General features: G+C 42.4%; 1 protein-coding gene across 2 annotated transcripts; it reads left to right on the top strand.

The window, feature by feature from the left end:
• Positions 1–228: 228 nt before the first annotated feature.
• Positions 229–24,334, top strand: LOC117525683 (myotubularin-related protein 7-like). 2 transcript variants are annotated; one of them, XM_034187608.1, is made up of 14 exons: positions 229–496; positions 4,480–4,605; positions 5,820–5,982; positions 6,664–6,821; positions 14,102–14,230; positions 14,710–14,844; positions 15,275–15,407; positions 15,518–15,627; positions 15,773–15,898; positions 15,992–16,041; positions 19,954–20,154; positions 21,454–21,588; positions 23,214–23,340; positions 23,820–24,334. In XM_034187608.1, exons 1-14 carry the CDS (start codon positions 473–475, stop codon positions 24,180–24,182), a joined length of 1,980 nt encoding a protein of 659 aa, XP_034043499.1. In that variant the 5' UTR covers positions 229–472; the 3' UTR covers positions 24,183–24,334. The 2 variants fall into 2 exon arrangements, with proteins under 2 accessions (XP_034043499.1, XP_034043500.1); XM_034187609.1 differs by having other exon boundaries at positions 23,214–23,386; positions 23,820–24,030.

Genomic DNA, 24,334 nt, shown 5'->3' with positions numbered 1-24,334 from the left:
CACAAAATGATTTATTTTTTTGAAACACTTAATAAATAAACAAATAAAGCGATGGAGTTAAATCCCCCCCCCCCCAATTAATTTCTACACCATCCATTTAAATAACCGGATGTGAAGAGCTCCGTAAACTTGGAATTTTATTTTGAAGGGTAAAACCGGTTGCTGTGTTTTATTCTGGTGCGTTTGACGCTTTGGCGCTACTGTCTGTCACACGCAAATGCGAGAGAGAGAGAGAGAGAGAGAGAGAGAGAGAGAGAGAGAGAGAGAGAGAGAGAGTACCAGTGCTGTTCACTTTATGGGACTCAAATAATGGAATACGTTCCAGCACCAAGTTGGAAGAGCCACGGAGAATACAGATATTTAGCAGACGTGCAGGCGAAAGAGGGAATATAAACACCAGCGGATAGATAAATAAATAAAATAAATACGTCGGGTTATTCTTTCTCCATCTCCTCCATTTTGGTCGTCAGTGATGGAGCACATCCGGACGCCCAAGGTAACGTTTTTCATGTCATTTCAAGCCGGCCACACGTTCTTTTTGGCCTCTTTGTCTCTAAACTGCGTGGAAATTCACATTATTTATTTGGTTCGTTTTTGCCTTTTATTTCACATCCACCAGTCCACGAGGAAGCGTCCCGATATTGACGTATTTTGTGGGTCATTTTAACGTATTAATTAGGTCAATAATACCTCAAGTTTAACGTCCTGTTAAATTAACACTAAATGGTTTGTGTCCGTGTCACTCATCACCTAGCAGTCAAATAACTACTCATTTTAGTTTCCAAACACTATTATGTCCGATAATGGGTGCAGGCACTTTGCATTGTGATCACTAGCTGGCACTTAAAAAAAAAAAAAAAAAAAAAAAAAAAAATATATATATATATATATATATATATATATATATATATATATATATATATATATATATATATATATATATATATATATATATAATAGCTTCAGGTTCTCAGATGTTTCTGCCTTTGCCTTTTGCCAATCCATGACGTTGCATTTTGCAGGTAACCACCATTTTCCTTTTCACTCCAGATGTACTGTACACAGTATAGTACTGTATTATCACTTCTGCAGAGGTGATATAATGTTCCCTTTTCAACAGACCACATCTCTATAAATTAAACTTTTAACTGAGCCTTGGTTAGCAATGATTAAAGTCTTCCTGAAGCCAGCTCTTCAAGATCCATTTACTGACAAGATTAATTCATTGGGCTTTGTTTGTGTCCAGGTTATAGGTCTCCTTCCTACATACAGGACTTTGACCACAAAATTCACCAATTCAAAGCTGTTATGGTGAATCTTGATCACTTCCTATATACAAAAACAACTCACAAGACTACAACAACACCATGACCTTATAACAGTGCAGAATATAATTCATCATGACTGAACCTGGAACTAACGTGATTTAGCATGACACTAAGGCAGGGATATACATCTGGAGCTGGTCCCCGGGCGCCAAAAAGGCGACCTCTGCTCCTAACTGGCAATTAGGATGGGTAAAATGCAGTAAACACATTTCATTGTGCAGGGAACATGTTCCTATGTCCATATGACAATAAACTTCTTTTGAATCCTTGAATCCTTTGAACTATCAAGACAGGCAAAATTGCATAAGATGCAGCTAAGAGGAAACAAGAATGTCCTTGATGCCACAAGATTTGGAATAAAAGCATGAGAACTGATCCGGTACCCCAATTTCACATGAATATCCAAGAATGCACAGGATTGCCTTCAAGATGATAGTAGGATTGCAGGAATACAGCAAGAGAATTTGTTAAAGTTCATTGGAGATCACAACAGTTTTAAACTTCTTGTACTATGAGGATCTGACACGATTTGATAGTCACAGTGGCATCAAGGTAAAAAATCATGTATTTAGGAACTGGGTATTTGATCTCCATTTGAAACCTGCAAATCTGTTTTTTCACTGCTACCTCTTGAAGGAACGCGACCCTGTGTGACATGCCATTTGGCTTGTTTTTTGTTCATTGTGTTCATCGCCATTCACTGTTATCACTTCACTTCCTGTTTTTTGATGACTTCCTTCAAGAGTTTGCTTATTGAGGGAAGGAATGAAGGGGCTGTCAAACAGCTTATTTTATTTAGGGGGCTTTCAGACTCTGAACCCAGGTCTGGATCCAAATACACTTGATCCCAAAGTCCAGTAGTGTGTGAACAATGAGTGTGTACTATACTCGACCACAGGTCGACAAACCCCACCTGGATCCACTTGAAAAGGTAACCTTGAGTACACTTTGTGTGTATTTGAGTATAATGTGCACCTGATGTGAAAACAAATGTACCAAAACACGTAAGTAGACTGCTGTTTCGAATGTGGTGTAATTACAATGTGACAGTCTCGTTCAGACATGGCAGCCACTGAAGACATTTGAATTTGGGTGGATTAACTGAGCACAACTGGGTGTTTGACACAAAAATTCAAGATTTCACGAGTATTTACATAAACACGTGTAATTAAGACGTATGCAGAGGTGTCAAGTAACGAAGTACAAATACTTCGTTACTGTACTTAAGTACACTTTTTAGGTATCTATACTTTACTCCATTACTTATTTTTCTGCCTACTTCTGACTTCTACTCATTACATTTTCACACAAGTATCTGTACTTTCTATTCCTTACATTTTTAAAACAAACAGCCTCGTTACTCTTGGCTTCAGTTTAATGTTTATATATATCTATATAGTTCACGTCATGTGCGCCTGTAATCAACTTTTCTGCAGCACGGCTTTGCTTTGAACCGTGAACCAATCGAAGCAGTGGTTCGCAGATTGAAGCAATGCTTCGACCTATTGCTTCGTTTATTCTTTCTTTCGCTTAATTTTCCCCCGCTAAAACCCTAAAGAGCATACTTCTGTGAGTATTATTTACCTTTTCTATGTTAAACCGACCTGTTATGGTCTTCTGAAACAGTTGATAGATGTATTTTATAACTTAAAAACGGGAGCGACGCTAACGCGTTAGCATGTCTATGGCATTTTCAATGTTAAAAGTTAGCATTAAGCAATTGCAGCTCTCATCACGTTCAGGTGCATTTGTTTTCAAATTGTAATATTTCTTAAATTTATTTTTGTTTATATATTAATAATCTAATGATTATTATATACAATTTTAGAGAAAGAGGCAAAAAGAACCTGAATAGAAACACAACAGAAAATATAAAAGCAACTAACAATGAACATACATAAATAAATACATACATACATAAATAAATGTTTCCTGTGAACACCTAGTGACTATTACACCTCCACTTCATCCCTGTCTTATTTAATGACAGTTTGTTTCGGTCAAACCATATTTTCAATTTGTTAATTTCTTCAGTGATTTTCTCCAGAACTATCTCCCAAACTAGAAAACTGCTGCATCCTTGTAAGAGCAGAATACTACTGGAATGAATTTGAATAAGGAAAGTTGTGTTGTTGTTTTTTTTTTTCCTTCACTAAATGGATGCTGCACTCACTGCAGTTTATTGTCTGGAATAGTCCCAGATTGCATTTCAGAGCTTCTAGAATTGAAACATTTTCGTGCAGGTGGTGTTGGGGGGTAATTTGGGGTTTTGGGTCTTGGGCCACATGTAGAACGAATCAGTTTTTAAATTAAGCTTTCAATTCATATAGTGGCATCTACCTTTTTTTAAAGGTTACTTTATACTTTTATACTTTAAATAGGTTTTGGAGCACATACTTTTTCACTTTTACTTGAGTAAAGAGGTCAAATTGATACTTCAACTTTTACCAGAGTGTTTTTAAACTGCAGTATCTATACTTCTACTTAAGTAACAAATGTGTGTACTTTTGACACCACTGGACGTATGATATGTACACAGGTACAGAACAACATTATAATGTGAAAGCTGGCCACAAGAGGCAGGGAATGCAGTAGTACCCAATATGAAAATACCCTTGATGTACCCATGGCTCAGTATGGCATTACATGATAAGAGATGAGATAAGATGATTAGTGTTGAATGGTTTGTTTCATTTAGCATGCCGGCTAAAAACATAAGTAAAGTAAACATACAAATTTTTGATCTCTTAAGGATTGACCTGGAAGACTTAAGGGAAGCTGATCAAATGCCACTTTATCAGAACTGCTTCTCTTTCCCTCAGGAAGTAGCACAGAATCAAACTATGACTTTGGCAACTGACAAGATTATCAAAACCTGGAAATGTGAAAAAAAAGCTCCAAATCAGCGGCTCTTTCAATCAGTGAGCCAGCTCTGAAAAACTAAAATCGTGTTCACCATCACCTGTTCTCACATGCACACATAAATTGGTGTGATACAAGCAAAAGGAACATGCAAAAACTCAGAATGACATTAATTTGAATTTGGGTTGACTGAATGTCATGTATAATCAATTGATACTTAGGTCAGTATATATGCACATACTGTATATTGCTGGTCTTTCATATACATATTTTCATGTGTCTTTGTTAGGTGGAAAATGTGCGTCTCTTGGATCGCTCATCAGGACAACGAAAGCCCAGTATTGGCACTCTCTATCTTTCTGCTACCCATACCATCTTTGTAGAGAATAACCCTGAGACGTGCAAGGAGACCTGGGTATGATAAACACAGTTAACTAAAGTTATTTCAACTTAACTAGAAAGGTCTTGTGGCATTATCTTTATTGAAAGTTGAAATAACTGAGTTGAAATAAGTTAAAAACAAATCTATGCAAATTGTACCATCAGTTTTTCTCGTTGAGACAGCAGTCCCTTTTTACAGTGTGGACAGAAAGATATCTTGATTACCTTACGGAAGGTGTTGCTACTGAGATCTGGCCCTGGATAAGTAGTGAAATGGATGGTTGTATTATTATAAAAATTGCAACCTTTTGACAAAAATATTATTGCTTGTTCTCTAAAGTAGAGCAGGTAGCTGAGTGGATAAGGAGCTGGCCTGCCAATATGAAGACCTGGGTTCAAATCCTACTCAGACTACCTGTCTGTGTCCTTGGACAAGACACATACTCCACATTGTCTCAGTAAATGGGTAACGGCCTTGGCTGGGGAAGTAACTTGCGTTGGACTGGGGTCCCATCCAGGGGAAGTCATAGGCTCTCATCTGCTTGAAACTACAGAACTCGGAGCTAAGCACCGGTGCCAATAGGCCCCACTGCCTATATAGGATTTACTTATTTATAATCTAGCAGATGGAAGCTCTTCTGCATGTTCTTTTTGTATAAATATCTATGTTTAAACATAGGCATGAAGTATCTTTGGCATGAGAATGGTTCATTGGTTGGACAGCTAAAGTGCTTCAGTTTAATGGTGATGCCTTTGTGTTGCAATATAAATGTCTACATTGTGCTTAACCTCTGTTAGCATTGTGGGAGAGTTTCTAGAGACAGGCTACAAAGGTGCCACCCTTCCCCCTTTCATTCTGCAGAAGGTAATGGAGGCTGACCCGTCCCTCTGGACCTGACTAGGTAATGAAGATATTCGGCAGTATCACATTTCGCACAGACATAGACGGTGTCTACTAGATTAGTAGGAACAAAGTGGACAGATTCTAATCAGCTGCTGTAAAAAGGCAAAGTCCACTTCTTCTTTTGCACAGCGTTTGACTTCCTGGGAGAAATGCCCCCCCCCCCCCCCCAAAAAAAAAACAAACTGACGTGACGTTAGCATTCCTGCCTGAATCTGCCTGATGGATTACACAACGGCAAGCAGATGATTGCGTGCTGACCGGCATGGCTGACTTCCATATGTATAGTTTAAACCGTGTGTGTCTGTGTGTGTGTGTGTGTGTGTGTGTGTGTGTATGTGTGTCAGGTGTTACACAGCATGGTGAGCAGTGTGGAGAGGCCACCACCCACCCCCGCTGGCAGTCAGCTGATCTTGCGGTGTAAGGACTTCCGTATTTTCCAGCTCCTCTTGCCACAGGAACGAGACTGCATGGACTTCCACACCTCATTGGTCAGACTGTCACGACCAGGTGTGCATTTATTTGTTCGTTTGTATGTTGTTTACACATTTATCATCAATTCAGTTCTGTCTTTTCTTTTTCCTCTCCTCCCTCCCTTTTCTCCTCCTTTTCTCCTGCCACCTTATTTCCTCATCGTATCCTCCCCATAACTTCTTGTCAGAATTCCTCTTCTTGTCTCTTTTAATATGATTTCCTCTTCTCTACTTACCTTCTCTTCTTCACACATTTTCTCCTCCTGTCCTCCTCCTCTTCTCCTTATTTCATCTTCTTGTAACTTCTGTCCTCCTCCTCTACCCCTTTCTCTCAATAATTACTCCTGCCTTCTCTTTCCCTTGACGTCTCCTCTTATTTTATTTTCTTTGTCCGTCTTCTTGTTTTCTCACTTCATTTTATCTCCTATCTTTCCTCATTCTCTTTCGTCTCATTTCTCTGGCTTCTTTTCTTATTTTCCCTTTTCTTCCTCTCCTATCTCTTGTCCCTCTCTCCTCTCTTTCCAATTTTACCAGGTGTTGCTCTCTTCTCCTCATACTATCTTTTTATCTTTCTTTATCTACTTCTCTCATCTTTTACTCTTTTTCTCTCTTCCTCATACTGTCTGTTTCTTCTCTATCTCGTCTTATCCTTTTCGGTTCCCTTCTTGTAATCTCTTGCCCTTTTCTCCTCTTTTCTCATCGCCTCCTCTCTTCTCAGAGAAGTACAGTGAGCTCTACTGTCTGTCCTTCAATCCCAATGTGAACAAAGAGGAGCGAGAGGAATCGTGGAAATTCATCGACCTCATGGGTGACTACAGGAGGATGGGAGTTCCAAATAATCTGTGGGTCACTACAGCGGCCAACAGCGAGTACAGGGTCGGCCTCATTCTAACACTTGATATTGCATTAAAATGTTCAAGTCCTTCTTCATAACATTAAAACAAGAGCAATCAGAGACTTCTGACGTCCACCAATCTGGATCCGGATCACCTCCAAAATTCAGTGGAGTCTGCCATGCCCTAATATCTATCTGTGGTGCAAATTTGGTGAGATTCCATGAAGTAGTTTTGAAGTAATCATTCAAAGCCTATACAAAGTGAAATCTTGATCCAGAATCTGGATTCGGATCACCTCCAAAAATTTATTGGAGTCTTCCATGACTTAATATCTATCTGTGGTGAAAATTTGGTGAGAATCCCTGAAGTCATGTTGATGTAATCCTTCAAAGCCTATATAAGGGTGATTCTTTAACTACGGGCACTATTGGCCTTGTAAATGTAATTTCCACCACACCATTGCCTTACAATATAAAGCGCCTTGGGGCAACTGTTTGTTGTGATTTGGCGCTATATACATGCGTTCTGATGTCACTGTTTATCTCCATAGAAACTACCCAAACAATCTTTCATACAAACTGTTTAAAGGGACATTACAGTGTTGTGGTGGAAATTACGGCAATAGTGTGAGACAACTACATTTTGTTTAAAAAAATCACAACAGTTGTATGACATTGAATACCTCAATTATGTTTTGATTATTTTACTGATATTTTATTCAGAGATATTTTAAAACATTAGAAAAAATGTTTTTTTACCATTCATTTTTATCATTGAAGATCAAAAGTCTGGGTGTGGGACAAGCACAAAACGGTAATATTTGCATATAATGATGCTGAGAAAAGGTGAAAAAGTCATCATAGACTACTAGAACAAATTTCTTAAAACACTTTCTGTTGTGTGAAAGTATAATGACACGGACCCACAACAGGGGGCGTAAATGAACGGTCAATGGAAATAAAGAGTAACACTTTTAATGTTGTGAAATGTGCACAACGGATACAGATACAATTCAATACTACAGTCAGTTTGTACAGTTGGTGTCGTGTGGGCAGGCTCGAGGATAGGAGATGCCTGTCCAGATAGGAGTCGGGACCCACACGATTTCCACCGCCAACGGATCTGGAACACACCAGAGCCGCCAAGTCCCGAGTCACCAGGTGGCCACCATCTCCAGCTGTCAGATCGGGTACTGCTGGCAGGAAGCAGAAACAGTCAAGGGTGGGTGTGTGCACACACCCAGCAAACAGTCAGCAGAGTTCTGATGATAAAGGGAGAAAAACACCACCTCCCACTCTCACAATATCCACAGTCGTGCAGATCCCAAATCACACTTAACAGCTGAGGAGCGGGAACGCCAACTCCTCCTGACCAGCTGCAAATGTACTGAGATACGTCTGCAAACTCAGAATATAGATTACAGCTTTTCGAGCTTAGCAGCAAAGTACGTTGCGACAATAAGCTTAGCTGAACAAGACACAAAGACGGCTGAGAGTTTTACCTGAGTACCTCAGCTGATTTCTCGGCAGGGGTATGGCGTCTTCTCCAGGTTTTTATGGATGGCTAGATGAGATGATGAGTGACAGCTGTCAGGGTCCCTGTAGCTCCTGGCGGCGAACTGCGCCCTCTGGTGCCTGAAGCCCGTCTACAGGCAGAGCGCCCTCTGGTGTTGGCGAGCAGTACCTCCTCTTCGGGCAGCCCACACAACACTTTCATTGTAAAGATAACTATAAAAGTGTGAAATTTCCCCTTTTTTCTGTTTTTCATACAATATGATCAAAGGACATAATAAGTGAACCTCACCTCCAAAATTCAGGGGACTCTTCCATGTCTTAACATCTGGGAGTCTTCCGTGTCCTAACATCTATCTGTTGTGCAAATTTGGTGAGAATCCATGAAGTATTTCTGTGAAGGCTCTCAGTTGTCCAGGTGGTTTCCATAGTGGAGAACCTTGAATCTTCGACTGGACTGGGTTGCTTGACGTGAGGACGTTTTGCTTCAAATTGCAGAAGCTTCCTCAGCTAAAATTTCAGACTACCAGAGCAAGAATTTTAGCTGAGGAAGCTTCTGCGATTTGAAGCAAAACGTCCTCGCGTCAAGCAACCCAGTCCAGTCAAAGATTCAAGCTTCTCTACAATCCATTAAGTAGTTTTGACGTAATCCTTCAAAGCCTATGTAAAGTGAAATCTTGATCCAGAATCTGAAATAGGATCCAGATCCGGATCACTTCCAAAATTTATTGGAGTCTTCCCTGGTGTAATATGTATCTGTGTTGAAAATTTGTTGAGAATCTGTGTCGTTTGGATGTAATACTTCAAAGCCTATATAAAGTGAATCTTGATCCAGAATCCGGATTTGGATCTGGATCACCTTCAAAATTTATTGGAGTCTTCCATGACCTAATATGTATTCGTGGTGAAAATTTGGTGAGAATCCATGAAGTAGTTTAGATGTAATCCTTCAAAGCCTATATGGGTGATTCTTAGACTACGGGCACTTATTACGTCCTTTGATCATATTGTATGAAAAACAGAAAAAAGGGGAAATTTCACACTTTTATAGTTATCTTTACAATGAAAGTGTTTTAAGAAATTTGTTCTAGTAGTCTATGACGATTTTCTCACCTTTTTTCAGCATCATTATATGCAAATATTGCCGTTTTGTGCTTGTTCCACACCCAGACTTTTGATCTTCAATGATAAAAATGAATGGTAAAAAAAAGTTTTTTCTAATGTTTTAAAATATCTCTGAATAAAATATCAGTAAAATAATCAAAACATAATTGGGGTATTCAATGTCATACAACTGTTGTGATTTTTTTAAACAAAATGTAGTTGTCCCACACTATTGCCGTAATTTCCACCACAACACTGTAATGTCCCTTTAAACAGTTTGTATGAAAGATTGTTTGGGTAGTTTCTATGGAGATAAACAGTGACATCAGAACACATGTATATAGCGCCAAATCACAACAAACAGTTGCCCCAAGGCGCTTTATATTGTAAGGCAATGGTGTGGTGGAAATTACATTTACAAGGCCAATAGTGCCCGTAGTTAAAGAATCACCCATATAAGGCTGACTGTGTGCACGCGTGTGTTCACACACGTGCGCTTTCAACTTAAGGGCCCAGTACTTTTGAAGTAATCCTTCAAAGCCTATATAAAGGGAAATCTTGATCCAGAATCTGGATCACCTCCAAAATTCAGTGGAGTCTTCCTTATCCTAATATGTTTCTGCGGTACAAATTTGATGAGAATCCGTAAAATAGTTTTGACATAATCCTTTAAAGCGTATATAAAGTTAAATCTTGATCCAGAACCCTGATCCAGATCACCTCCAAAATTTAATCGGTTCTTCCATGGCTTAATATCTATCTGTGGTAAAAATTTCATCAAAATCTGTGCAGTAGTTTTGACGTAATCCTGCTAACAGTTAGACAAATAAATAAATGCAATTGATTTTAGTACGTCCTTGGCGAACTTAAAAATACAGACTCAGAGATACAACACATGCTTATGAGACTAGCCAGAAGTGTAAAATGTCACAAGAAGAATCCCAGGTGCAAGAAGCTGGTGTGCAGAATGTCTGTGTACACTTTGGACACCATCTAATAATCCAGTAAACTTCATTCAGTCCACCCACTATCTCATGCTTTCATGTCATAACCACAAATCATTCATTGAGACAGACATCGGTTGATTTGTCCTGAGTGACAAATTTCAGAAAAATTTGTTCTCCAGCACAAAGAAAGTGCTGCACAGTGCACACACACAGAACCTGTGTTATTTTGCGTCTCTCTCACATTTTTATTTTAAATTCTAATGCGTAGCGCTAACTCTGAACACCCAGGTTTTGAACCGCAGACATTCTTGGTGCTAAGCAGGTGCATTACGAGTGCACCTCTGTGCTGTTACTAATAACAGAGGCAGGTTTAGGTATAACTATGCTTTAATCTAAACAGTACTGTATGTAAGTCACCAGATGCATCGTAACAGCACAGTACTGCGCTGGTAATGTACCGGCCAAGCAAGAAGAAAGTCACTGATTCAACATCATCTGTGTCTTTGTTTTCCGTGTTGCATTTTTCTGTGCTTTGGAGCTTCTTTGTTTTCCACCTGAAATATGTGTCGCTCAGCACAAGTCCATAGATCAATGATTTGTTGTCAGACCGGACAATCAATAAGGTGCCTTCAGCAAGCAGCACTTTGCATGGCAGCACACTGACATTGATCTGTGAGAGTGTGTGTGTGTATGTGTGTGTGTGTGTGTGAGACTGAGGGAACGTGAGGCATTTTGCAACATGCTTTTAGCATCTGCATCAGATGGAAAAGCGCTACAGAAATAGCATAAAAACTAAGCTAAAGCACCACAAGATCTGTATTTTTATTCTCCACAATTTACACATTATGATGCGTCATTATGACATTGTAGTTGCATTTGTCTCTGTCTGTCTGCTTGTTTGCACAGCATGGAACCGAATCAGGAAATAGGAACCTTTCTTTGCCTTTTGTGCTGTGTGAGAACATTTGAAATGATATGAACAGAGAGATATTCTTAGATCCAATATATTCACATAATGGTTTTCACTGATGACATCTACCAGTAAATCAGTCCAGTAATTCCAGTTAAATTAACTTCTTCCAGTTTACCTCTACAATTTTTTTTCCTTCTTCCATTCAGTAATAAAAAAGAAAAGAAAGCACGGAAAAGTGATGAGATTTGTAATTTTTGGAAGGACTTTGTTTTTTTTGTTTGAGTAATGGTATGGTATGGTATGATTTTATTTCTCAGGGACAGTGCACAATAATTCATTGACCTAAAAAACAGGAAAGATGCATTGTGCCAGGTTATAGCAAAAAATACTAATTTCCACCTGTAGTCCCTGGACAGGTTAATGTCTAACTATAAATAACAGCATTTGTAAATGAAAAGAAAATCCATTTAGCACAAAGGCTATTGATACTGTAAACATATAATACCTCACCCCTCAAGTATACCATTCATAAAAACTTTAAACATTTTATCAATTCAAAGACATATACAAAAGATACCACTTTGTTCACACTCACACTCATCATATATACATATATATACACACATATATATACACACACACATATATGTGTGTGTGTGTGTATATATATATACGTATATATATATATATATATATATATATATATATATATATATATATATATATATATACACACATACATACGTACACACATACACATAGTCACACTTTTCAAACATCTTCACACTATATTCTCACGCTTACATCATATATACAACCCCTGGCAAAAATTATGGAATCACCGGCCTCAGAGGATGTTCATTCAGTTGTTTAATTTTGTAGAAAAAAAGCAGATCACAGACATGACACAAAACTAAAGTCATTTCAAATGGCAACTTTCTGGCTTTAAGAAACACTATAAGAAATCAAGAAAAAAAGATTGTGGCAGTCAGTAACGGTTACTTTTTTAGACCAAGCAGAGGAAAGAAATATGGAATCACTCAATTCTGAGGAAAAAATTATGGAATCACCCTGTAAATTTTCATCCCCCAAATTAACACCTGCATCAAATCAGGTCTGATCATTGACATTGACCCTATGCCATGACATTGACCCTATGTGTCTTTTTGCAAGGAATGTTTTTGCAGTTTTTGCTCTATGGCAAGATGCATTATCATCTTGAAAAATGATTTCATCATCCCCAAACATCCTTTCAATTGTCCAAAATATCAACATAAACTTGTGCATTTATTGATGATGTAATGACAGCCATCTCCCCAGTGCCTTTACCTGACATGCAGCCCCATATCATCAATGACTGTGGAAATTTACATGTTCTCTTCAGGCAGTCATCTTTATAAATCTCATTGGAACGGCACCAAACAAAAGTTCCAGCATCATCACCTTGCCCAATGCAGATTCGAGATTCATCACTGAATATGACTTTCATCCAGTCATCCACAGTCCACAATTGCTTTTCCTTGGCCCATTGTAACCTTGTTTTTTTCTGTTTAGGTGTTAATGATGCCTTTCGTTTAGCTTTTCTGTATGTAAATCCCATTTCCTTTAGGCGGTTTCTTACAGTTCGGTCACAAACGTTGACTCCAGTTTCCTCCCATTCGTTCCTCATTTGTTTTGTTGTACATTTTTCGATTTTTGAGACATATTTCTTTAAGTTTTCTGTCTTGACGCTTTGATGTCTTCCTTGGTCTACCAGTATGTTTGCCTTTAACAACCTTCCCATGTTGTTTGTATTTGGTCCAGAGTTTAGACACAGCTGACTGTGAACAACCAACATCTTTTGCAACATTGCATGATGATTTACTCTCTTTTAAGAGTTTGATAATCCTCTCCTTTGTTTCAATTGACATCTCTCGTGTTGGAGCCATGATTCATGTCAGTCCACTTGGTGCAACAGCTCTCCAAGGTGTGTTCACTCCTTTTTAGATGCAGACTAACGAGCAGATCTGATATGATGCAGGTGTTAGTTTTGGGGATGAAAATTTACAGGGTGATTCCATAATTTCTTCCTCAGAATTGAGTGATTCCATATTTTTTTCCTCTGCTTGGTCTAAAAAAGTAACCATTACTGACTGCCACAATCTTTTTTTCTTGATTTCTTATAGTGTTTCTTAAAGCCAGAAAGTTGCCATTTGAAATGACTTTAGTTTTGTGTCATGTCTGTGATCTGCTTTTTTTCTACAAAATTAAACAACTGAATGAACATCCTCCGAGGCCGGTGATTCCATAATTCTTGCCAGGGGTTGTACAAATCATATTTTTCAGACGCCTGCACTCTGTGCTCTCACGTGCACACGCTCTCATACACATGCATTCATCAGTGGTGGGTACAAACTTGCTTTGATAAAAGCCATTTCTTTGTCAGCTGTGCAAACATTGGAAAAGTTGTACATTTCATTATGTCGTTTGGTAAGATATTCCACTGACTAGAGGCAACAACAGAAAAGGCAGATTTGGCAAAAGAGGTCCTACATTTAGCAATGCTGCACTCTCCTCTAGAGGTCGCCCTTGTAGCTCGAGTTGTTCTTTCTGAGCACAATGTGACAAACCTTCTTAGGGGAGGAGCAGTCATATCGTAGATGATTTTAAAGAGTAGACAGATATTTGCATGTATTATTAGATTGTCAAAATTTAAAAAATCATACTTAGAAAGAATAAGACGATGATATTGTCTGGATTTCCTATCATGAATTTTTATTGCCCTTTTGAACATTGATTCATAATGTTCCATGTGAAATGCATCTGGGAGTGTGTTACTGGTTTAAATGTTTATGTCCTCCACCAGGTGTGCGACACGTACCCATCAGAGCTGTATGTTCCGAAGTCGGCCACGCCTGCCACCATTGTGGGCAGCTCAAGGTTCAGGAGTCGAGGGCGATTTCCTGCCTTGTCTTACTTCCACCAGGACACTCTGGTCAGTGTGACAGACAAACACAGAGGAAGAAATATGAGGATACATGTAGTCATCATTACCTCCAGAGTCTTAACACTCAGTGACCTTCTCTGCTAACATAAATCAGATAACGCTCTTAAGTCAGCTTTCCCCTGAAATTAATTCCTCCCTGTTTTAATTTCAGCACTTCCCCTATACGTAAAAGTATCCCAACAGGATTTTAAGTGAGTCACCACTCACTAAATAATCTTCTAAACACTTTTATCAGTTTCAGCATTTTATTCAAAAATAAGATGTAATTAGTAACTCAGTTAAGTGGCTCCTGACTATAAAAACAGTATATCAAACAATATTCAAATCATATTGGTGTTTTGTATAATAAGCCATTAATTCACTGCAGTATCTTTTTAGTTTGCTTGTCTTGCCAAATTTTTGTATAATAAAATTAAAAGTATTACTTTTTGTCTTGTGCATGATGGTGGTGCGACGTCGGCATACAGGCGGCGCTATGCCGATGTAGTCAACCGCTATCCGGCTTTAGTGGACGCTGTCCGGAAGATGAGATGATGCTTCAGGCTGTGATGAAGTCCAACCCTGGGAGCGACTACATTTACGTAGTGGACACCAGACCCAAGGTAACAAATGACACACTCACAGTAACTGGTTTCTCTCTCTTTTTTTTTTTTTTTTTTTTTTTTTTTTTTTTTTTTGGAAAAGAGGAATGTAAGTGAATAAGGTGGGTTGTGCACTTTTATTTTAACTTTTTGTTTTCAGTTTACTTAAAATACATCTTTGTTAAGGTAAAGGAGTAATGCAAACAGCTTGTAATTTCCGAGACCATCAGTGCGGCATCCACTTAATGGAATGGAAATCCATCTTGTATATCACAAATAAATGAATCATATGCATTGCTTTCTAAATCATGAGGAAAAAATCTGTTAATATGCAGAGTTTTTCTCTTCAATCTACTTTTTATGCCTCTGGATCGAGTCCTCAGTAATGCTCAGAGGCGCTCAGTGAATAATCTGAAGTTTTGATCATCTGTGTTTGCCGTGCATGTTGCAGTTGAACGCCATGGCAAATCGAGCTGCGGGTAAAGGCTATGAGAATGAAGATCACTACACCAACATTAAGCTGCACTTCATCGGAATCGAAAACATTCATGTCATGAGGAGCAGCCAACAGAAGATCATAGACAGTAAGACCATGTGTTCTAAAGAGTGAGATGCAGAAATATTCCAGCTTTCACACACAGCCGCTCTGAGCAAACACACACACATCTGAGTTAATCCTCTCTTTCCTGTGCAGTGGGTGAGATGCGAGCTCCATCCATGACAGACTTCCTGTGGGGTCTGGAGAACTCTGGGTGGCTGAAACACATTAAAGCTGTTCTGGATGCTGGAGTCTTCATAGCCAGGGTGTGCACACCTTCAGGAACATGTACACAATCACACAATTATGACGTGTTTCTCTTGTGTGGCACATTATGGATATAATCCAGGAGATCAAAAAACCTATTTGTCACTACAAACGAGATTTAAATTTTTCTGTCTGCCTGTCCAGGCAATGGCTGATGAAGGCGTCAGCGTGTTGGTTCACTGTTCGGATGGTTGGGACAGGACGGCCCAGGCTTGCTCTGTAGCAAGTATCCTGCTTGACCCATATTACAGAACCATCAAAGGCCTCATGGTATCACATGAGTTCTAACAAGTGATTTTTTTTCCAGTTCTAAGTAGTGACAGGTCACTCATCAGTTCTGATCCAATTCTTTGTGTCTTCTAGGTATTGATAGAGAGGGACTGGGTTTCGTTTGGACACAAGTTCTCCCACAGGTCAGTAACACCAAAAGTGTTTTAATGGAAGGTGTGTTTGAGAAGCAACGTCCCTGCATTTACCTTGGAAGAAAGGAAATAACCTGAAAAGGAAGCTAGTGCTGATTCTTCTCAAAACACTCAATAAATAATCATTTGATGAAGGCTGATGACACTTTGCAGAGCAAATGATGCGGCTTTCTGAGTACATTCAGTGCAACTAACCGTGTCCATTATTTACACATTTATCCATCCATCCATCCATTTTCTTCCGCTTTATCCGGAGTCGGGTCGCGGGGGCAGCAGCTCAAGCAAAGCCGCCCAGACCTCCACATCCACACACACCTCCCCCAGCTACTCCGGGGGAACCCCAAGGCTTTCCCAAGCCAGCCGAGAGATGTAGTCCCTCCAGCGTGTCCTGGGTCTTCCCCGGGGCCTCCTCCCAATGGGACGTGCCCGGAACACCTCTCCAGCGAGGCGTCCAGGGGTCATCCGGAAAAGATGCCCGAGCCACCTCAACTGACTCCTTTCGACGTGGAGGAGCAGTGGCTCGACTCCGAGCTCCTCCCAAGTGACAGAGCTCCTCACCCTAGTGCCCAGCCACCCTGCGGAGGAAACTCATCTCGGCCGCTTGTACTCGCGATCTTGTTCTTTCGGTCATGAGCCAAATCTCATGACCATAGGTGAGGATCGGAACGTAGCTCGATCGGTAAATCGAGAGCTTTGCCCCCCTACTCAGCTCTCTCTTCACCACGATGGTCTGATACAACGACCGTATCACTGCAGATGCTGCACCGATCCGTCTATCGATCTCACGCTCCATCCGTCCCTCACTCGTGAACAAGACCCCGAGATACTTAAACTCCTCCACTTGAGGCAAGGACACTCCACCGACCTGAAGAGGGCAAAGCACCTTTTTCCAGTCGAGAACCATGGCCTCGGATTTGGAGGTGCTGATTTTCATCCCGGACGCTTCACACTCGGCTGCAAACCGCCCCAGTGCACGCTGAAGGTCCTGATTTGACAAAGCCAACAGAACCACATCGTCCGCAAACAGCAGAGACGAGATTCTGTGGTTCCCAAACCAGACCCCCTCTACACCCTGGCTGCGCCTAGAATTCTGTACATAAAAATAATGAACAGAACCGGTGACAAAGGGCAGCCCTGACGGAGGCCAACGTGCACTGGAAACAGGTTTGACTTACTGCCGGCAATGCGAACCAAGCTCCTGCTGCGGTCGTACAGGGACCGGATAGCCCTTAGCAAAGGACCCCGGACCCTGTACTCCCGGAGCACTCCCCACAGGGTGCCCAGAGGGACACGGTCGAACACCTTCTCCAGATCCACAAAACACGTGGACTGGTTGGGTGAACTCCCATGAACCCTGGAGCACCTGATGGAGCGTGTAGAGCTGGTCCAGTGTGCTGCGACCAGGATGAAAACCACACTGCTCCTCCTGAATCCGAGGTTCGACCATCGGTCGAATTCTCCTCTCCAGTACTCTGGAATAGACCTTACCGGGGAGACTGAGGAGTGTGATCCCCCTATTATTGGAACACACCCTCCAGTCCCCCTTCTTAAACAGAGGGACCACCACCCCAGTCTGCCAATCCAGAGGCACTGTCCCCGATCGCCACGCGATGCTGCAGAGGCGTGTCAGCCAAGACAGTCCCACAACATCCAGAGACTTAAGGTACTCAGGACGGATTTCATCCACCCCAGGAGCCTTGCCATCGAGGAGCTTTCTAACCACCTCGGTGACTTCGGCCTGGGTAATGGATGAGTCCGCCTCTGAGTCCCCAGTCTCTGCTTCCTCTTCGGAAGACGTGACGATGGGATTGAGGAGATCCTCGAAGTACTCCTTCCACCGCCCGACAACATCCCCAGTCAGGGTCAACAGCTCCCCACCCACACCGTAAACAGTGCTGGTGGAGAACTACTTCCGCCTCCTGAGGCGTCGGACTGTTTGCCAGAATCTCTTCAAGGCCGACCAATAGTTCTCCTCCATAGCCTCCCCGAACTCCTCCCAGACCCGAGTTTTTGCCTCTGCGACCGCACGGGCTGCGGCACGCTTGGCCTGCCGGTACCTGTCAGCTGCCTCTGGGGTCCCACCTACCAACAAAGATAAGTAGGACTCTTTTTTCAGCTTGACGGCATCCCTTACTTCCGGTGTCCATCACCGGGTTCGGGGATTGCCGCCGCGACAGGCACCAGAGACCTTGTGACCACAGCTATGAGCGGCCGCATTGACAATAGAGGTGGAGAACATGGTCCACTCGGACTCCATGTCTCCAACCTCCCCTGGGATCTGGGAGAAGCTCTCCCGGAGGTGGGAGTTGAAGACCTCTCTGACAGAGGGTTCCGCCAGTCGTTCCCAGCAGACCCTCACGATACGTTTGGGCCTGACCGGCTTCCTCCCCTCCCAGCGGATCCAACTCACCACCAGGTGGTGATTGGTCGACAGCTCTGCCCCTCTCTTCACTCGAGTGTCCGAGACACGTGGCTGAAGGTCAGATGATACGACTACAAAGTCGATCATCGACCTCCGGCGCAGGGTGTCCTGGTGCCACGTGCACTTATGGACACCCTTGTGCTCGAACATGGTGTTCGTGATGGACAAACTGTGACTAGCACAGAAGTCCAACAACTGAACACCACTCGGGTTCAGATCGGGGAGGCCGTGCTTCCCGATCACCCCCCACCAGGTCTCACTGTTGCCACCCACGTGGGCGTTGAAATCCCCCAGGAGAACAATGGAGTCCCCAGTCGAAGCGCTATCTAGTACCCCTCCCAGGGACTCCAGGAAGGTCGGGTACTCTGCACTGCTGCTCGGCCTGTAGGCCGAGACAACAGTGACAGACCTGTCCCCGACCCGAAGGCGTAGGGACGCGACCCTCTCGTTCACCGGAGTGAACTCCAACACATGGCAACTGAGCTGCGGAGCAATAAGCAATGCGACCCCAGCTCTCCGCCTCTCCCTGTGGGCAATGCCAGAAAAATGAAGCGTCCAGCCCCTCTCCAGGAGTTGGGTACCAGAGCCCAAGCTGTGCGTGGAGGTGAGCCCGACTATCTCTAGTCGGTATCTCTCAACCTCCCGCATAAGCTCATGCTCCTTCCCCCCTAGCGAGGTGACATTCCATGTCCCAACAGCCAGGGGCTGTGAGCATGGACCGGGCCGCCAGGCCACCCGCCCTCAACCGCCGCCAGCCGCCCTCGACCGCCACCCAATCCTCTCTGCACCCGACCCCCATGGCCCCCTCTGCAGGTGGTGAACCCACAGGAGGGCGGGCCCACGTCGCTCTTTCGGGCCGGGCCCCATGGGCTAAGGCCCAACCACCAGATGCTCGCGTGCGAGCCCCAACCCCAGGCCAGGCTCCAGGGTGGGGCCCCAGCTCCGACATACTGGGCGACGTCTCGGTCCTTGATTTTTTTACTGGTCATGGAGGTTCTGAACTGCCCTTAGTCTGACCCGTCACCTAGGACCTATTTGCCTTGGGAGAACCTACAGGGAGCACAAAGCCCCCGACAACATAGCTCCTAGGATCATCCAGGTACACAAACTCCCCCACCACGATAAGGTGGCAGCTAGAGGGGGAGTATTTATTTGCACATTTATCCCCTTAAATAATAGAAATTTGACAATATGAAGATAGATAGATGGATGGATAGATAGATGGATAGATGGATGGATGGATGAAAATCTGTCAGGTTACCTTTATCTGCATCAAAACTAACATGATATTCTGGATTGTTTTTTGGGGTTTTTTTGGAAAGAGATAAAAATCAGGGGTGCCAATAAATTTAACCAGGACTGAAACTGAGTGAAATTACTATAGTTGGAAATAAGATTTATGGAATGAATTCTTGATTTTTGAACATTTATCATATTTTTTTGTTTGTCATTGTGTTTGTTTATAACTAAATCTCGTACAGGTACGCCCACTTGGACGGTGACCCCAAAGAGGTGTCTCCGGTCATCGATCAGTTCCTGGAGTGTGTCTGGCAACTGACTGAACAGTTCCCTTGTGCCTTTGAATTCAACGAACGCTTCCTCATCAGCATACACACACACGTCTACTCGTGCCAGTACGGGACCTTCCTGGGTAACTGCCAAAAGGAACGCAGAGATATGAGGTGAGGCATGTGCATGTGCTTCATGATCTGCACAGATGTATCAAATGACTCCTGTGCACTGTTTTGACTGTCCACACTTATGCTCATGCTTTACTTTTGGAAACCAATTAAAAGGCTTTACTGTGAAGAATAAAAAGAAATTACAGTATAATGCTTATATAAATCTCCCCCTCACCCCCCTAGGGAGGGTGGTGTGTGTGTTCCTCAAACTCAGGTCCTCTACCAGAGACCTGTGAGTTTGAGGCTTTGGTGTAGTGTCTTAGCTGTTCCTCAGACTGCACTCTTCTAGACAGAGACCTCTGATGTTGTGCCTGGAAATTGTTGGGGCCACTCTTTCAATTTGGGTGTTACAGCTCCTAGTGCTCCTATTACCATTGGGACCACTTTGGACTTTACCTTACACAGCTGCTTCAGTTGCTCCTTCAGCCCTGGGTACTTCTCAATTTTCTCATGCTTCTTCTTTCTGATGTTGCTGTCAGCTGAGATTACCACATCAATCACAACTGCGGTCTTATTTTGCTTGTCAACCACATGTCTGGTTGGTTGGCCAACAGCTGCTTGTCTGTCTTGAATTTGATGTCCCACAGGACCTTAGCTCTGTTGTTCTCAACCACCTTAGGTGGCACCTGTCATCATAACTTGGGGGCTTCTAATGTGTATGTGGCACAGATGTTCCTGTACCTGATTTCCGACACTTAGTTGTGTCTCAGTGTACGCTGTCCCAGCTTGCTTCTTGCATTCTGATACTATATGCTGAACTGTCTCTGAGACACATTTGCACAACCTGCAACTTGGGTCCTGTCAGTTCTGGTAGACTCCTGCCTCTATGGATCTGGTACTTATGGGTTGTTCTTGTGCTGCTATGATCAGAGCCTCTGTGCTGTCCTTTAGCCCAGCCTTTTCTAGCCACTGGTATGTCTTCATGATGTCAGCCACTTCCTCTATCTGTCGACGGTACCTCCCATGGAGGGGCTTGGTCTTCCATGATATCTCTTCTTCCTGCTCCTTATTACAGTCTGCCTTCAGCTGTTTGAGGCATTGTTATAATAGCAGCTGATCTCTGGAGGCCATCTTTCTGATGTATTCATGGATGCTCCTTGTCTCATCCTGGTTTGTGGCTCTGACACTCACTGATCCTCGCAGAAATAATCCAAAAATAGATACGTCAAGTGTGTTTTACCAGTATATAGAATACATATTTTAAAAGCAAGACTCTGTCTCTCCAGATGTTCGTGTGAGACTATGAAGCAGTTGACAGCATTGTTGCTCTGTGTGTGTGTGTGTGTGTGTGTGACTCAGGCTTCATGAGCGGAGTCACTCGGTGTGGCCTCAGCAGTGGAAGGACAGAGATGAGTTCACCAACCCTCTGTATAAAGCGGACCTGAGCCAGAGCCAAGGTGTACTGAGGCCCAATACCACCCCCTACTGCTTCAAGTAAGTCACTACACAAGAAATGCATTGAAAACCAGCTGCAGAATATTAAAACCATTTTATAAACAGGAAAAGCAGTTTGTTAGAATGTGTATGTGCACCAGGGAGGTGTACAGTATGATGCAGCAAAGAGCTGCACTTTGTAGCTGCAGTTGTTGAGACTGAATAATGTCATTTTTAAATAAATTATGCACCATATTTGCCCTCTGTGACATTCCTAACCAAATTCAGTTGAATTCCCTCACATATGAATAGTTTAATAAGCACAGAACTCTGCTTTGTTGGAATCATGAGTAAAATGTGACATTTTCTGATGCATTGAATTATTGCAGTAAGTATCAGTGTTAAACTGAAATCGTTTGTTTCCCAACAAATCATGAGTCGGCTGTTTCGACAATCTGTTTAATGTATGAAAATAGTTAGTTCTAGTTGCAATTGGTGTCAGTCTACATTTAAAAAAAATAATAATAGCGAACTTATTATCTCACCTTCTTGTTATCTCCTGCATGTGTTGCAAACGCCGCAACAGTGATGGAAAAATTTCGAATGATGACAAATCACAATCAAAAGAAGTGAGTGAAGTTAGTATGTTAGTAAGTACCCCTTTTTAAACACACTCGTATATGTCATGATCAGACAGATGAGGCCTTTTAGTCACTACAAACAATAAGTAAAGTTTAAAAAAGGAGGTACAAGTTTTATCACTAATAACTAACTGGTAGACATGGAAATGAGTGTATAATACCATCAGGTCACGAAGCATTAAATAAATAATAACATTTTTAGCTAACTTTGTATCAAAATTGTAATTTTTTTTTGATCCTTTAATGTCACATGATGTCATTTGGTGACATCATCATGATGCCACACAGATCAGCAGATGGTGTTCTGTTTGCTGATTCATAAGCACATGAAATTCTTCCAGCTCTCTTACTTTCAAACCTACTGCAAAAGAAGAAGTAATTTTTAAACTCTCCAGTAACCTTCACATTCCTGTTAATGTAGGCTTATGGTACCCGTTGACCACTGACTCCTCCAAGGTGAAACATCTGGCACTGCATTCTCAGTACACACAAGGCAATCCAAATTATTCTCATTTGTGGTCTCCCAGTGTACAAGGAGCTACCAAATGTTACAAGAGGAGGGCGTCGGTCTCTGCTGTAAAAAAGCTTGTGAAAATCCAGCTCTTCCCAGAGTACCTCTTTTCCTAACATCTCATTCTGTCTACCTTTGATTACCTTCTCATATTTCACTCTCTGGTAGCAACGTAGATTTTCAGTGATTTGCGTGTGTATGTAAAGATGGTATTTATCATTATGCTGAAGCCTCTTTTAAATTGTAAAGGTAGTGTCTATTATCATGAATCCCACCTTTGAAACTATAGCATGATTGTGATTCCTCACTTGGACGTTGCTTTGAATTAACATGTCATGTAAATAAATGTAATCTTCTGTCATGCTGAGATGTTTCTACTACAAGTTCGTGTGTGTGGTATAAATTAAATCAGCCAAAGTCTTCCTGAGGTATTCGTGGGGTGGGAGATGCTCACACAGTGATTTCGGTGGTCCCCTCTGGGGGCTGGACTAATAATAATAATGGTGATAGTTCCTTTGACTTTTTCTGACCAGAATGTGGAAAGGTCTCTATAACCACGTGGAGAAGTCCACACCGCCTCGTCAGTCACCTGCCGACTTCCTGTCTGCCGTGAAGGAGGAGACTCATCAGCTGGAGGAGGAGCTGACCAATCACCAGGAGGTACCGCCAGGAGGATCCACCCACCACCATGCAGGCTCCAGACAAGGCATCAACACACAAAGACACTATGCCAGCCAACCCCCCCCCCCCCCTTTTTTTTAACAACAGCATCACAGCCCCGCCTTCAACTGCGCCCATCACTCAAAAGTCAACTGACTTAGCAATGAACATGTCAGTATGGATTCACTTTTGTATTTTTAAGGAAAAATAACCTGCTTCTTTCTTTCGAGAGAGGGAATTGCCATATTAAAAGCTGGAACATTCAAAGTCAGGTTTAAAGTATAATTACTGTAGTTTTTCCACAACAAATAGTAAATGTCAGGTAATCCCATACTCAACGACTCTAATGTCCAGGTGTAGTTGAACCATCAACCTCTCCTAAAATGATAAACACATAGGGTAAAGGGTCAAACTGCTCTTAATGAAGTTCTGAATGAAAACAGCTTTGAGCTAATGAATTATTTTTGTCTCCCCTACAGAGGATAGCAGCCTTGACGGGGCAGCCAATCACGTGGGAGAAGATCAAGCTTCCCAGGAAGACACCTAACCACATAGGGCAGAGATACTGTGGGCCGGACCCACCTACTGCTTACACAAATCCAGTCACCAGCGCTGCACAAGACTGTGATCTCTCACTCTACTCCGATCCAGCCAATCAGAAAGCCCCTGCTCTGACCCTGCCTTTAGGACCACCTGTCCCGTTCAAGAGCCATGACCCCGACGACCTCTCCACCTGCAGTGACCGGGAGTCAGGCGTGGCCGACCTCAGCAGTCGCTCATCTGTGGGCGGGGACGACAACAAGTATCCCGATTCGGACGAGGCTGCTTTCGTCACTGCCTGAGCCTGAGATCAGATTTCCAAAAATATTTATTCAGTCAGAAACCTGGAATTATCAAGCAGACTACGTGGAAAGATGAAGATTGCAGTGGCTTCCATAACGTAAAGTGACAGATGTCTTAGGTTGGTTCGCCTCCTTGGGTACTCGAGGGAGGC

The sequence above is a fragment of the Thalassophryne amazonica genome, chromosome 15 (assembly GCF_902500255.1).
Source record: "Thalassophryne amazonica chromosome 15, fThaAma1.1, whole genome shotgun sequence".
NCBI classification, from domain to species: Eukaryota; Metazoa; Chordata; class Actinopteri; order Batrachoidiformes; family Batrachoididae; genus Thalassophryne; species Thalassophryne amazonica.
Note: the sequence above shows the minus strand (reverse complement) of the source record. Positions and strands in the feature narration are given on the sequence as shown.

What these genes read in the sequence shown, in the direction of transcription:
- LOC117525683 (XM_034187608.1), top strand. Translation starts at nt 473, where the DNA reads ATGGAGCACATCCGGACGCCCAAG. An exon ending in ACTTCCACCAGGACACTCTG is followed by an intron (nt 14,231 to 14,709) that starts GTCAGTGTGACA and finishes GTCGGCATACAG; the next exon opens with GCGGCGCTATGCCGATGTAG. An exon ending in ACCACCCCCTACTGCTTCAA is followed by an intron (nt 21,589 to 23,213) that starts GTAAGTCACTAC and finishes TTTTCTGACCAG; the next exon opens with AATGTGGAAAGGTCTCTATA.